The sequence below is a fragment of the Trichechus manatus genome, unplaced genomic scaffold, assembly GCF_000243295.1.
Source record: "Trichechus manatus latirostris isolate Lorelei unplaced genomic scaffold, TriManLat1.0 scaffold00013, whole genome shotgun sequence".
NCBI classification, from domain to species: domain Eukaryota; kingdom Metazoa; phylum Chordata; class Mammalia; order Sirenia; family Trichechidae; genus Trichechus; species Trichechus manatus.
In genome coordinates this window covers 21,009,937-21,026,174 of record NW_004443949.1, presented here as the reverse complement: position 1 = coordinate 21,026,174, position 16,238 = coordinate 21,009,937, and the positions used below count along the sequence as shown (strand labels likewise).

Below are 16,238 nucleotides of genomic sequence, written 5' to 3'. Positions count from 1 at the left end.
AATCAAGGACCAATAAAGAATTTTTACAAAGAAAAAAGTTTTTGCTTTATTTATACTACTTCATATAAATAAATTACCATAGTGCCAAATCCTCTAATTTCCATATTAAATAGTTATATATTAATACCAATGAGCAGACTGTTTAGATAGCCCATCAATTAATCCTAATGATTTTAAGGTACTAACTTCTTATTAATTTCTTATTTATCATCCCAGGTTTAATGTGAAAACATTGAGATTCACATTATAACCATATATATACATATATATCTCAAAAGAGTATAAGCTCATTAGCTACTAAGAAAGAAATTTAAATTTTTCTTAAAGCTCTTTTAGGTATGAACGTGTATCTCTCCAGAAACGATATTCCAATTTAAGTAAATTTTATCTTAGAAGAACCTTCTACTTTCTAAGTTTATGCAAATATAATTTTCCATGGTAAAACTTCTTACATAGCATGGAGGGCATTTTACACTTTAACAGTAGCTAGTCTTACCACCTGCCAGCTTTATAGTTTATTTGCTCTTTAATCTTCATATCAGCCTTAGAGGTATCTTCACTTTGCAAATGAAAAAAACCAAGGCCAAGAGAGGTTAAGTTACTTGGCCAAGGTCACACAACTAACAAGTTGAAGGGCATGATTTGTACCCTGGCAGTGCAGGCTGAGTCTACTCTTACACATTATACTATATTGCCAGTTAAAATAATTATTACGCTAGAAAGGTCCTTGGAGGGTCACCTGAGCCATTCTCTGGTTTTATAAGTGTTCATCTTATTTAACTACTTCTTACACAAAGCTGATTCACTTTAAGTATTTTCATTTATACCGGACTAATCCCACGTAGGAGCCCTGGTGGTACAGTGCTTAAGAGCTATGGTTGTTAACCAAAAGGTCAGCAGTTCAAATCCACTAGCTGCTTTTTGGAAACCCTATGGGGGCCATTCTACTCTGCCCTATACGGTCACTGTGAGTTGGAATCGACTTGGTGGCAACAGATTTAATCCTATGTAAGGAAAAATGCTTTAAAATTTATGAATATGTAATAAATATGTATAAATGTATATTAAGTATATAGTAAATAAAAAGGTTATTTTGTAAAATGTCTGATTTACCTCAAATGAAGCATTTTTCTTGTTTAAAATATAATGAACAGTTTTACCACCTCAGAACACTATTTTACGACCACATTATCTTAGGCTAAGTAGTTTATTTGGTAAAGACAAGGGAGACAGATTCATAATTTGTGTTCAATGGATAACTGATGCAGTGTAGTACGGTGTAATGAGCACTGCATTTGAAATATGCTGAAGATTTTGGTTCAAGTCTTATATCTGTCATGTATGATCACAGGCAAGTCATTTTAAATTCTGTGAACTTTAGTTTCTTTGTCAATATGAGGATTATATTATCCACCTCAAAAAGCTCTGTTGTAAGAAAAAAGAGAGATAATGTATTTAAATTATGTCATTTATGCAAGTTTCAAATATTTTTTGATAAATTTATATTTCTGGCCACATTGCCTCTTGGATAGTAAGTATTATAAGTTTATTATCTTTTGGATAAAGAAACATGTTCTTTTATTTATCTGACCTTACCCCAGTCAGCTCTTAAAAAGAAAAAAGAAAGCTTAAAAAGGTAGAATAAAGTTTAAAGTTGAAAGTCTAACAACAAAATAGGAAACTACACAAAGATGCTACGCATTTGTTCAATGCTCCTTCTCCGACACAAAATTAAATTGGATGAAACTGCATTGGAGAAGTACTGTGATTGGTGGATTGAAAACTGAACTTCCATTTAGTGGCAGAATGGGTAAAATGTTCAGTTGTAGCCTGGCACAGAATGAGGTATATGAATTCATGCTTTGTAAATATGGATTCATGTTTCACATTTTCTTTTCATTCTTTTGTCTCATGTATATTCATTTAGTACCAATGTATTTTACAAACCAATTTTAAAGCTGCACAATTTTTTAACCCTTAATTTTGGTTTTATATAAAAAAGAAACACAGAAAAAGCTCTTTAAGGCAAAAGAAATATAATACATTGAATTTTGACATTTTAAAGGTTAATTGGAATAAATCACAAATTTAAGCGAACTTGCCATCTTCATGTCGGAGGTACTGGTTGCCGCCTCTGTCTCTAGCTAAGGACCATGCCTCTCCTTCATCACTCTCACAGAACTCTACCATGCTGTTCTTATCCAGCTGCACCCATGTACCTTCAGAATTGGTTACCTGGTACATAACAAAAAGCACGATTGAGTGGCTTTGTTCTTTTAGGGCTTTTGGGCTGAAAACCAGTACAAAGCTTAAGTGTTTGATTAGTGTAATTATCACAATAAATTTCTACCATGACATTAGTTTCTGAAATTAAGACCACAGCCTGAGGTAAGACAGAAATCAATGAAAAGTTCTCTAAAATGCTGCTTACTTATGATTTTGGTAAAATAATAATAATTTTTAAACCACAAAGATAATCCCTAAGAAATTTTAAGTGTTATCCAGAAACACTTGTTTTTTTTTTTTTTTCTTCCTAGAATGTCCTACCACAACATACTCTCTATTATTTAGGTTGATGGTACTGACGGTGCTACTTGAAAATGACCCTGACACTGAGAAATAGCATGACACACTACATCATCAAGCTTATCTGCTGAGGCAAACACCACAGTGGAATCAATAGTCATTTTATTTGCTCAGGACTTCAGTGAGACATATGAATGGGAACAAAGACATGAAACCCTTTGTCATATGATCAATTTTCATACCAATTCATATCAAATATTTTAAAGTGCTGATAATCCATGACAGTACAGTACATCTGTAATGCTAAAAAGATGCATGCAAAAACTGAACAATTATCTATACAATACAAATCATTTTGTTAATATAAATACTGTTTCCACAAGGATAATTAAAAAAATACAATTATTAGAAAAGAAGCATAGAAAAATAACATTAGTATTTCCGATACAAATGAAGATAAAGAACATTAACGTTTAAAAAACTGGAGATGGATTTCCATCCTGGGATGGAAATGGCAACCTTTTGAAGGAAGAGATGCTTTGGTTATATTACATTAAAATGAATATCTTAGAAGTCATGAAGCTACAAGAATCCATACCTCTCCCACTGCTTTGACTTTGTTTCCCAGAACTAACATTCCAATTGGGATACCTCTAAGGTTGGGGCAGCTTCTGATGTTGTGACCTGAAGGTCCTGTCTTCACTACCTTGTACATGCCTGGCCCTCCTCGCAAGAATGGCATATCCTGTTCTTGCATTGTTGCTTCCTGTGAGCAGCAGGAGTTTATGTCTTTGAAAAAGTCATCAGTGTTAGTTTTAGGTTCCTGAAAATTTGAATAGGAGAAAGAAAATAAACAAAACACAATCTATTATCCCTTTCAAAATTCTTCTATTAATAGCTTTTAAAGCAAGTCTACATACTGTAGATTAAGAAAGAAAGTACATGATATCTAACGCTAACTAAGTATTAGTCAATACCACTATTAAAAAATCTTTGTTTTTCAATGCTGAATAATATTTTAAAAAGTTGAAGGGAAGAAAATACAGCAGGAGAGTAACTGAACCTCTGGTTTTTGCCCACCACAATCTGAGAAATACAATAATCTCTGACTTTACTTTTATCTTTTAATGCAATATTCAACAGTAGAGGAAATAAAAATAATTCACTATGTGAACCACAACTGAATAATTCTGAATCATTATTACTGCACTGTTGTATGTTGGTATGGGCAAAAAAGCCTAAATCTTCATTCTCTCCCACTTTTGTCTGTAATATTTATTAAAAAAAGATAATATTAAAAAAAAAAAAAAGAAAACAAATTTGAAGACTCTGAGACTTCAGAGATAGCAATAATGAAAAACATGCATAAAACATAGCCACATCTTACTATTTACTGTTTATGAGTGAAATAAAAATGCTCATAAGATTCTAACAACTCACACTCTAATATAGTGCAAATGCAAATGTCTTGCTAGATTTCCTAGGCCATGATGACACAATTACATATTAATGCTATTAACAGAAAACAAAAATGACTATACTTTTAGTAGAGAGGAGAGATCAACATTAAAGATGCATTTTTAAGTAAATAAAATGCATTTGGATATGAGAGTAGCTTCTAAAATGGAAGAAAAGAACTTGATCTAAATCTCCTGTTGAATCTGAATGCTGTGATAAATTGTTTCCTATGTGAATGTGATAAAGAGAAGTAATAGATAACCTGCCCATATTTGCTCTCCTTTCCAACTAAATGCAAATAAATGTTCCACACTGGGGCTTCTTCTATTGCCATTATTATTCTTTTAAAACAGATTTTTAAACTTCACTTTTAAATACAGTAGTCTGTAATACAGATGGTTCTCTACAAATTGCTTTAGATTCAAATAGAGCAAAATATGATCATAATGGGACACTTACTTGAACACTAAGTTAAAAATAAATAATACTTAATAATGTTATGAACAGAATAAAAAAAGTGAAACTAACATATGCAAAAAAAATTTTACTGACTGGCTCTATGCCTATAAGTAGTCTCATACTAAAAGGTACGTATACATGTCCATATACATAATAGAAAATAAAAAACAAATAAATCCCGAGATTAAATAATATGTAGATTCAAGACTTCTGTGCACCTTAGACTTTGTTAATTCAATATATGGCTGCTCATGGAAAATTTTAAACCTACTATTAGCCTTCACATAGTATTTTACAAATCTCATTGTGGTGATGAATAATCATCAGTTTTTACTTATACAAATATTTATTGTGGATAATATTTAATTTACACTTACTAAAATTATCATACAGTATTTACCCAACATTTTTTAGTTATATCTTGGCAATGTAATGGAAAAAAAAAATTGAAATACTTGAAAAATTTAGATTAGATTTACATCTAAAATAAATCTTAAATATTTACTTCATATACATATGTATGTATATTTGTAAATTTTACATATATGAACAACTACATGAACATACACAGAGCACCCAAAATGAAAATAGAGAGTAAGACAGATATAAACTTTAAATAGTACTACTACACTCACAACATTGTTAGTAAAAACATTTTAAAATGTGTATTTGTGAATGATCAATTTTAGTAAATACATTATGCCATTTCATAGTTGGACGTGGCAAGTTTTGGTCCCATTTACTATTGACTGTTAAAAAATTACATGGTATGACATGTTAAACTAACAAGTAAATGTATACGCATTTAGCAATAAAAATAATTTCACTGACATTTAATAATATTCCTAGAACATTTCATTAGTTATAATAGTAATTCTAACTTTTGATCATTTAGGGTAACACTGGGTGATTAAGTCTTGGTAAAAACTAATAATAACTGCAAACTATTCATGGAAAGGCAACATAGAAAAACTTTTATCACAATAGTTAATATTTTATTGAATACTTAATAAATCTATATAAATTAATAAATATAAAATGAAGTTTACCTAATTTTTATAGTATACAGAATAATAACTGATGGATATAAAATACTATACCTGTGCCTGTCACTCTCAAGTAGTCCTAAAATATATGTTTTATTCAATATAGAAATGTGAGACTTGACGACCAGTATCTAAAATTGATAGGTTTCAATATTATTTTTTTCTCCCTTCATTCCCACCTCATATTCAAATGAACATTCAAAAAGGCAATGCAAAAGGCCAGGCAATGGAAAAACACAAGAGTCAAGGGGTTTGGATACCACCATCTAAACAAGCTAGTTCTGAAAAAGCTAGACTTGGATGTTCCTGCTGGAGAAACTGGTCATAAAATTAAATCTTACAAATCTGAAATCATGTAAATGTTTAACTTACACTAACAATATATTCTTTACCAGGAGTAGAGGTGAAATGGATAAAGGGGAAAGGAATAGTGAAGAAACAATCATAGCACATCATACAGATAAATCTTTCTTTCCATAAAAAAATAATTTATTAATCTTAAGCAAAGGCTTCAAAAGATACAATGTAAAATTTGTTATACATGCTGAAATATCTGAATAATGTATAACTGTTCCTTACAGTTAACTCACCTGGGGGAAAAAGGCTTTGGAAGTCCATGAAAATACGTCCAAATCCCTGACTCCTTGGCTAGCATTAAAGATATTCTAAGCAACAAAGTTTAAGAAAGAGAGAGATCAACAAAGAAAGGGAATAGAGTATCATCTGCAGAAGATGCGTTCACAGTACCAACATTTTTCTGTACTCTAGCACCAACACTGAAACATTATTTTACTAAACGGAAACTGAAGCCACCTGAGTAAACCACATACCAAAGAAATTCTGATAAAGTAAAATTTTTGTCAAAAGCTCTTCATGAATATAGTGTGTCATGCCATTTGCTAAAAGTAAGAGCCAGACATTGTTATAAAGCTTAAGACAGTCAATACAAGAAGGAAACCTTAAAGTTCCTTTAACTGAAGAAGTTTCTGTTCTAATACAAGCCAGATTTGTTTTATGACAGAAAACAGTCTGCTGTTTTATAAAGAAAATGTGAATATTATAGTGTAGAAATAATGCTATTACTATGAATAATAATGGCATGTACTATATGTGAACTAGTTATCAATTTTTAAGGTATAAAAATTTAAAAAAAGTTAAAAAAAAAAAACAACAAAAAATCTAGGTCATTTTTCAATTTTCCTCCCCTTCATAAAAGAGAAAAAAATTCGTTTGGAAATGTTACTGAAAGCTATTTGAAAATTTGTTAAGAAAAAGATACAACACAAAATTTTTTTATCAAAGGACAGGCCTAGTTTTCTCCACTCAAAGTTTAGGAAATTCACAGAGCATTTAAGATGTTAAAGTCTAAAAATATTTTGATAAAGAACAACTATTTCACAGCAGTGTGATCCCAGAAATATAACATATTCATAAAATATCTTAATGCAAGTTTAAATGATACATTTACATAGATATATCATGCTATTAATCTGTATTTATCTGATCTGAAATTAAAATCCTTCCAATGAGTAGCAATTACACAATTTTACTGCTTATGTAAACACTGTGGTACAAAGTTCTTTTGAACAAAACAGAGAACATTCAAAATATTACTAAAAAATATCACCATCCAAGACATCAGGAAACATCACATTCCCAGCCACTTATAAGCCATTTTAGACAATGAGAATTTATTTCTCTAGTTCTGTTTCCTCATGCATATATGTGTATGTGTGGATGTGGATACACATACGTACACACGCATATATATGCTAACTCTGAAGTATAAGATATATAAAAACCAGGAAAAATGAATTTCTAATAATATGCCTGCAAACAAATGTAAACCAAAACAAAATCCCCAAACCCCCCACATTTTAAAATAGTGAATAAGGTCCTTTCTTTTAGGAAAAGTGGGATGAAAAAAGATCTTTACTGGCTACTTCACATCCATGATAATTTGTGGAGTATTTGCTCAATGGTTTTTCTCCTTCAAAGAAAACAGTGGTGCAGACCTTTTGACATAAAACAGTATCAAAATTTTTATTTTTAGCATAAATTATTATAGATTAAATGAAATGCAAAAAGCAATACAGATGAAGTTAGTGATGAAGAAATAATGTGGGACTGACAATATTTAAAGCTTGTACCTCTCTTTTATTTCAATGTGTAAATGTATTTCCTGCGTCCATAAAATGTACAATGATACTTGAAACAGATGTAACTACTATACAAGGTAATGAATCACCAATAAAGTCAACTTTGTTATGTTAACTATATGTGGATTCAAATTTGACACTTTCTGCCTTTGTAGAAAATTCATAGTCCACACTGGTTTACTATAAGAAGATTATTTTTAAAATGTGGTGTCTTAATAAAATTGAATTTCTCAAGTATCAAAAATTCACCAAATAGGAAGCCGGAATTTAAAAATAAGAGATACTTCCATAGTTTTCTTTTGAAAATTGAGGAATGTTTTAGCCTAAAAATATGAACATGCAGAAAAATATTAATTTCTTCAAAGTCTTAATTTCTCACTATGAAAATATATGAATGAGCTTTCATATTCTACAATTACACAGATTCATACATATATGTATATATGTAATCTCAACAATAAATCATTTTATTCTGAAAGACTATTTTAAAGGCAAAAAAGTTGCATCAAGAAAAACACAAAATCAAAGCATATGAAAAACCTAACTAAATTAACAAGCACCAAATTGCAACTCTAAGCTGATAATCTCTCAAGGCATAGAAGAGACCAACCAAGTAATGAAGTATTATGGCAAAAATACGTGATCAAACATGCCATAACGCTCATGCAAAAAAAAAAAAAAAAAAAAAAAAAAATTGCACTATGTAAGCACAGCTAAAAATTATAATTAAAAAAAATAGCTTTTTTGAGATATAGTTCACGTACCATAAAATTCACCCATTTAAAGTGTACAATTCAATGATTTTTAGTATATTCACAGATATGTGTAACTATCACCACCATCAATTTTAGAACAGTTTCATCACTCCAAAAAGAAACACTGTACCATTTAGTTATCACCTTCCTACCCTCGTTCTGTCTGCCCTAAGCAACAACTCATCACCCTTCTGTCTCTACAGATTTCCCAGTTTTTGACATTTCATACGAATGGAACCCTATAATACATGGTCTTTTGTGACTCACTTAGCATAATGTTTTCAAGGTTCATGTTGCTGCTGTACTAGTACTTCATTCCTTTCAATGGTCAAATAGAGAAATAAAAATATGACCACACAAAAATTTGTACACGAATGTTTATAGCAACATTATTCATAAGAGCCAAAAGGTAAAAACAACTCAAATGTCCATCAACTTATGGCACTTACTTTTATGACCATATAATATTCTGGAAACCCTGGTGGCGCAGTGGTTAAGAGCTACAGCTGCTAACCAAAAGGTCAGCAGTTCGAATCCACCTTGGAAACCCTATGGGGCAGTTCTACTCTGTCCTATAGGGTCGCTATGAGTCAGAATTCACTCAATGGCAACACGTTTTTTTTTTTTTTTTGGTATAATATTCTGTTGTGTGGATACACAACATTTTCTGTAGTGTGGATACACAAAATGCGGTGTATCTACACAACAGAATATTATATGGTCATAAAAATAATTTCCATTTTCAAAGCAAAAAAAGATAACTCAGGAAAATTAACATAGCATTTATACAATTATAGTGTTTTAGTTTAACTGACTTATAATTTCATTCTGTTTAGGAAACTTAACCACCAAGGTAAAGTATGAAAATGAAACTTTTTACAACCATCCAGGGCCAACACACTTATTAACGCTATATTAAGTAAACACTTAATATTTATTAATAGTAAAAAACACATTATATGCACACACGCACAAGCCTATTAACAAAACAAAGCCAAGAAATCTGGAGTATGTTAATGCTATGACTGCCAGGTATCAGTAAGTACCCCAAAAGAATGAAACTGGACGTAAAATGCAAGAAACACTTGCTTATTTTACCAATTACCCTGGGTATTGCTATCAGAGAAACTACCAACTGTAACTTTGATTTCTACTCCAAATCTTCAGTGCACTAAAATTCAGAAAGATAAATATAGTTTTTACAGATGAACACCCATCAGTTTAAACAGGTAAGAAGTAGTTTGTATAAATGCATGAAGACAGAGTTCCAAGTTGCTTCTGTAAGAATTCAGATAATATGGGCATTATAAGAAAACATCTTAAAATATTTTTACTGATGTATTACCTACTTTCCTTGATATAAAATTTCTCTTCCACTCAGCATCTCTCACATACACACAACGTTGAAAGACTTCAATTTCAACAGTTACCAAAGAATAAGTTTCACATCATTAACACTGCCTATCATAAAAATAAACTCACTTTTTCAATAAATTAAGCTCTCAATTCTAGATAGTTAAATGTCTCCTGTGTCATATGCATAATCAGTTCTCATAATAAGACTGATCCATTTCACTTTCAATATATTATGAAATTCATCCTCATTTAGTCGTTAAGGTTATGAGTATTCATATTTACTTAATTGGATAGTTCTAGCCAAAGTAACATGATTTTTATAGTTATATACTCTTTATCTTTTTATATTTGTTCTTATCTCTCCACTAGAGCAAGGCATACTGAACATAAAAGCATGGGCTTTGGAATCACATCAACTGGGGTTCCAGTACCAGCTCCACTACTTACTACTGTGACCTGGGTGAGTAGCTACCTCTCCTCATTGCAAAAATGATAATGATAATATACTTAACATCATAGGATCACAATGAGAATTAAATGGGATAGTTAAGGTAAGGAGCACATATGTGTTAGGAATTATTTTTTAAGGGACGTGATCATACCAAATGCAAAGAACTAAAAATAAGTATCTAACAAATGTTGAAAGACTACTATGAGCCAAGCATAGTATTTAACATTTTAGAAGAAACAAATGAGTATGAAGGGATCCTTAATGTGTCCTTAAGGAACTTAACAGAAGTAAGAGGTATAAAAATACAAGTTGGCTGCAGGCAAGAAAAACAAACTCAACATTATGCGTAATTGGAGAAAGTAGTGTTTTCCATTTTTATAGACAAAGTGCTACCTGAGAAGTGAGAGGGAAACCTAATTTCCCTTGTACTTATCTGCTCCTTGTCCCCAGTCCTTTGCTTCACCCATATCAAATTATTTCTCAATTCTCAAACATAGCATGACTCTCAAACTTTGAATATTTGAATATTTTTCTAGAAATTCCTTCACTTTTTCCTGGCAACTTTTTTCTCAAAATCCAGGTCAAATGTCACATCCTAAATGAAGCCATTCCATAACTTGTTACACTGTAATTTAATTATTTGAATATATGTACCACATTACATAGTGAGTGCTCTTAAGAGCAAGAACTCTGCCCTATCTTATTTATTTTTGCATCCCTTCCCTTTGCATCTCCACCCACCACCCACTTTCCAGCTTAGTATTCAGTACAAACTATGGACTCAATCCACCACCTGTCAACTTGTCATACTGTGGTACCTTGCATGTTGCTATGATGCTGGAAGCTATGCCACTGGTATTTCAAATACCAGCAGGGTCACCCATGGTGGACAGGTTTCAGTGGAGCTTCTAGACTAAGAAAAACTAGGAAGAAGGGCCTGGCTATCTACTTCTGAAAATTAGCCAATGGAAACCTTATGGATTACAACAGAACACTGTCCGACTTCCTCGCTTTTTACACAGCATCGGAAAGGACAATCACTGGAGGAGTACATCATGTTGGGCGAAGTGGAGGGCCAGTGAAGGTGAGGGAGGCCCTTGGTAAAATGGATTGGTACGATAGCTGCAACGATGGACTTGAACATGCCAGCCATTGTGAGGATGACACAGGACTGGGCAACCTATACTTCTGTTGTACATAAGTTTGCCATGAGTCAGAGTTGAGTTGATGGCATCTATCTATCTATTGATCGATCGACCAATTCACTAAATGTTTATTTTATGAAGAACTAATGAATTAATGACTACAGCATTATTGAGAAGCACAGAGAGAAAGTTCAACAAAAATATCTGAACCTGGTCAGTTAGGAAAATGTTAGGAGAAAACGGAAGAGAAAGCATTCTAGACAAATAAAAGTATATAAACAAAGACTCTTTTTAAGATGTAAAATTGAACAGCATGTTCAAAGAAGGGCAAAAAGTCCTAATAGACTACAAGCTCCTCCCTCCCCAAAAGGATCTTCATTCTTATTCTTTTTATCCCTATCGTTCCCACTAATTTAAAAGAGTATTTTTAAAAAATGGACAGACACAGAGTGTATGCCTAATGCTACTTAATCTCTAAACTACAACATTACTAAAATGCTAAAACAGAGTTAAAGTCACATTTTAATTAAGTTAGTACATCAATATTTCTTCAGCAATGATGTTTAAATGGAACTATCGCTTAGGCAGGACAAAATTTAGCTGAAGTACATATCTGCAATGAAAACAACTGTTCTGCAATATAATAAGACAGTGCAACAAAAGTTACTTTAAAACTTATTCTAAATACTTTTTATACTAATCTTTTTTTTTTTTTTGATAGTTTATCAAGTAGTCAGTGCTGAAATTTCCAATCCCTCCTTGCCTCCAGTTTGTATGAGTCAGGATCCAAATAAGGTTCACACACTAATGTATATATAAAATTGTTTTAACTAGAAAAAGTTAAAGGAGTAGATATAAAGACTACTGAAGGCAATGTCTCAGTACTTTTGAGTCTTTTTAAGCTACTGGCACTGGTTTGATTATTTCTAATTTTATTTCAAATCTCCCAGCTTTCATTTTTATACTGAGTAGTGTTTTACAATTACAGTTGATTTATTCACAAATAGACTAAAGGTAAGAAGAGAGAACAGATAGAAAGTGTTTTTCCAGCAGTAAATGTAATAAGAGGTGCAAAGAAAGTGGTAGTGAGATATTATTATTTAACTGTGTTAGTTCCTTGAAAGGAGGGATGGAATCATTCTTCCTTCTATGCCTTATCATGTATAGCCTTACACAGAATAATGTACTCATTAAAAATTTATTGACTGTATAAGATGTCTGCCTCAGTCCCTAGAGATAAAGCCTTGGAAACTAAGCCTCTACTGCCTAGGCCAAGCTTCTGACTCTATGTGGGTCCTCAACTAATGCCTGCACTGAAGCCACTTTACAGCAGATGTGTTTGGAGCCCTAAGCCAGTTAATCTCACCACACTGACCCAAAACATAACCCTTTATATCATCTACCTGTTCTTTTATTTTTATACCAAAACTGCTCTGTGCTTCTCCCTGATCCAACATCAAACTATTTCCAGCCCTCTATGACTTTAAATTATGTCTGATGGTATTCTTGCTCCACGTGAACAAACTCTTTCATTTTTACCCTTGTGGGTCACAGTGTTGCCATTAGCCTGCATGTCTTCATGTCCATGTGGATGATCATCCAACTGCCTAGCCTCTTCGTTTCTAGATTTAGGCAATTCCAGTAACTTTCACCTTCACTCCACTTCAGCTATCCCCCCCATGGCCAGATATGGGACTATCTCATTCATTAAACTGCTCTATCTATGAAATTGAATTCAAATATTCTACTTTTATCACATAAACTACCTATTCTTCCAGTTCTTCCACTACAGTAAACTTACCATATTGTTCTAGGACTTTATTAAGTCCTCCAAATCCCTTGGTGCCTCCATTTGTCTTTTCACATTTCTAACTTAGGCCACATTCCACAGCTGATGATCTGAAGTGATCTTTCACCAGTGTCTGAAATTCTTTTTCACCCATATTTTTCTGTGATAGTATCCCAGAAAATTTCAACCAATGCTATCATCTGCTTTCTTTGCTCCTTTAATTCTGGACACTAAGGGTTACGGGAGAGCGTGGGTTCAGACTGGGTTCACCCAATGGTCTCACTCGGTCCTTAGTGGCCCAATAATCTTTTTCCTTGTTTTTGATCAGATCCCACTCATATTTCTCTCAAGCATTATTCCAAATCTTCACCATATTTCAAACCCTCTAACTTAACTCTTACTGTTTTCATCCTCAGTTAATAGCTTTCCTTTCTTCTATTTTAAGGAAATTGTCCTTAGCCTCTTCTCTCCCTCCCTAAAAACTTGTCTACTGCCATACATATCCCTTCTTTCTTTATAGGAATAGCTTCTCCAAATGTACACTTATTTCCACATCTTTAATTTCTCCCTCCTCTAATGACATCTTTCCTTAAACTTCAAAGATTTCAAGTCCTTAAAATAAAGGAACCAGAGAATTTCTGCTTTCCTAATGTTATGAGACAGTTCTGTGCTATTTATATTAAAACAGAACTTATGTTGTTCTTTAACATAAAAAAGTTGAAAATATCAAAAAAATAAACTCACTTCATTTTACTTTCTATCTTCAATAATCTACATCTATATTTTTCAAATTAGTGACAACATTGTCAACCACATTGCAGTGAAAACCATCAACAAGTTTTTGTATTGCTCACTTTCTCACTTAACTTTGATACTGCCCTTCTCTCCCTGGCTTGAGGAATACTGTCTATTACAAACTATTCTTTGGATAGGTTTAAAAGCATCAAATAATAGACCACCAATGCTTCAAAATGAAACCATGGAATTCCGAACTTCAACACACAGCACTTTTTTCTACTCCTTTCCACCTTTGTTTATTCTCATTTTATCTGTGTGAATTATCTTGCTCTTCCAAAAGCATCTCCTCGAATGGGCAAACAAGGGAATTAAGCAGAAAATTTTGGAATGGGGGAAAGATAATATAATCTACTATAATGCTTTATTAAGGACCTAAGAATGAGATCAATAATATAAACAGAAGTACCAATATTTTCTTCCACAAAGAATTATCCATGTACTCATTCCTTGGGAGAACATTACTCTGGATTTTCAATGAGGAAAACAAACACAATATATCGAACGGTTTGATATAACAAGCTAACTTGATAAACTGATTTTTAAGAAATTCATCTCATTAAAATACTAAGGTTCAGGTACTGCTTTTTTTTTAAATGAAATTCTACTAGTGCTCTTTATTAGCAGTGTCATAAGGAGCTTACACATCGGATGGTGATAAAAAAGAAGAAAAATTTAAAAGTTTCTGGTTAAATCATAAAAAGAGGTGTAAGTTACTATACTATCATATTTAGCAATAACTGTGAGTACTGGCTTTAACTACTCTATTGCATTTATCAAAGAGGTTCAGTGAATTTTCTCAGAGACTAGGCTTTAGTTTCAACTAAAACCCTGTAGCACCGTAAGTCCAAAAATTCATCTTATTTTAACACAATAGATTATAAATCAAAAAAATTAAAACTAAAACATGGAGAAGTAGTTACAAAATGCCAACATAAAAAAGAAGCATACATGTTTTTGAATGTATAATAATTGAGTTCATGAATCTTCTTTGGAATTTGTTCCAAACAGTAGTGTGAATAAAAAAGAAAAAAAAAAAATGCAGTCACTATCATTTCCTAATTCTGTGAAAAGCAGAATTCACTAGCCCTAGTTTTAATTTATTACTTTCTATCTGATGAATAATAACAAGCATTAAAGAACTTAGCCTCTCTAAGTCTACTCTCAACACACAGAAGCCCTTACGAGTCTAAGTACCTACAAAGTAAAAGTTATTTAGTTGTTGGTTTACCTCAGAACTGAAAAGCCTTAATTAAAGAAAGTTCTGTAATGACAGAGTGTACCTATAACGCTTTTTAAAACCACCTTTTACTTACGTCAACAGGGACCAGAAGGCTCTTGCCAAGATGCTGATTAAAAGAGAGGCACCAGGCTTCGGTGTAACCATTCATGTTAGGTACATACTTCTTTATTGTCTCATCATTCAGTCTGAGCCATACACCATCATCATTGTGGATCTATGGGAAACAAGCAACAAAAACAAGCCATGCCCTCCTGTAATTTCTGTGAGGCTAGCAAGGGCCGATAGGCTGCAAAGCAGGCCAACAACGGCAGGCATGGAGATTAAGCATCTGGTTTTTGCAGCAGGTAAGTTTGAGAGCAGCTTTAAGGAAAAAGCAGCAAGGAATGCCAAAGCAATACGGTAATTCACATGGTAAGATTGTAAAAAAACAAAAAAACTTGTGAAAGCACAAAGAAATCACGTTAAGATAAATAGCTGAAACAGTAAAATCAGGTGCTTTCTAAAAGAAATACAAAGCATCTTCCTTGTCCCTCAATTTAGATTTTAATAATCAGATGTTACTTAGTTGTGTTACTAGAAATGTGTACTGTCCAATGTTAAAAGTAACAAAATAAACACATTTTTAAAAATTCATGAAAAGCTACACCCATTTCCAGTAAGTCCTTGCACAGGTTCTGACTACTATGCTTAACTGTTCATTTCATACTCAAAATATAATCTTATTTTTATTAATAAAGAAAAATAACCAAAATTTTTGAACTCAATCAATACTTTTTACCAAAAAAACCAACCCATTGCTGTCGAGTTAATTCCAACTCACAGCAACCCTATGGGACACAACAGAACGGCCCCACAGGGTTTTCAGGCTGTAAATCTTTATGGAAACAGACTGCCACATCTTTCTCCTGCAGAGTGGCTGGCAGGTTCCAACCACCAATCTTTTCGGTTAGCAGCCAGAGTGCTTAACCACTGCACTCAATATATTTCACAAAGCAATTTTCCCAAAATTTCCCGAACTGCTTAAAATATATTCAAACAGAAAATTTAATAATATTA

At 32.5% G+C, this 16,238-nt stretch overlaps 1 protein-coding gene across 10 annotated transcripts in view; it reads right to left on the bottom strand.

Annotated features, from left to right (window-relative positions):
• The window catches only part of MYCBP2 (MYC binding protein 2), a 308,219-nt gene that overhangs the window by 70,297 nt on the left and 221,684 nt on the right, over positions 1 to 16,238 (bottom strand). For 7 of the 10 annotated variants that reach the window (XM_023726707.1, XM_023726708.1, XM_023726710.1 and 4 more), the window contains 4 exons: positions 15,256 to 15,396; positions 6,080 to 6,154; positions 3,125 to 3,349; positions 2,103 to 2,235 (listed from right to left, as the gene is read on the bottom strand). In XM_023726707.1, the coding sequence (XP_023582475.1) occupies positions 2,103 to 2,235; positions 3,125 to 3,349; positions 6,080 to 6,154; positions 15,256 to 15,396 (574 nt within the window). The remainder of the gene's footprint in view (positions 1 to 2,102; positions 2,236 to 3,124; positions 3,350 to 6,079; positions 6,155 to 15,255; positions 15,397 to 16,238) is intronic. The other 3 variants (XM_023726712.1, XM_023726713.1, XM_004371411.2) reach the window with 2 other exon arrangements.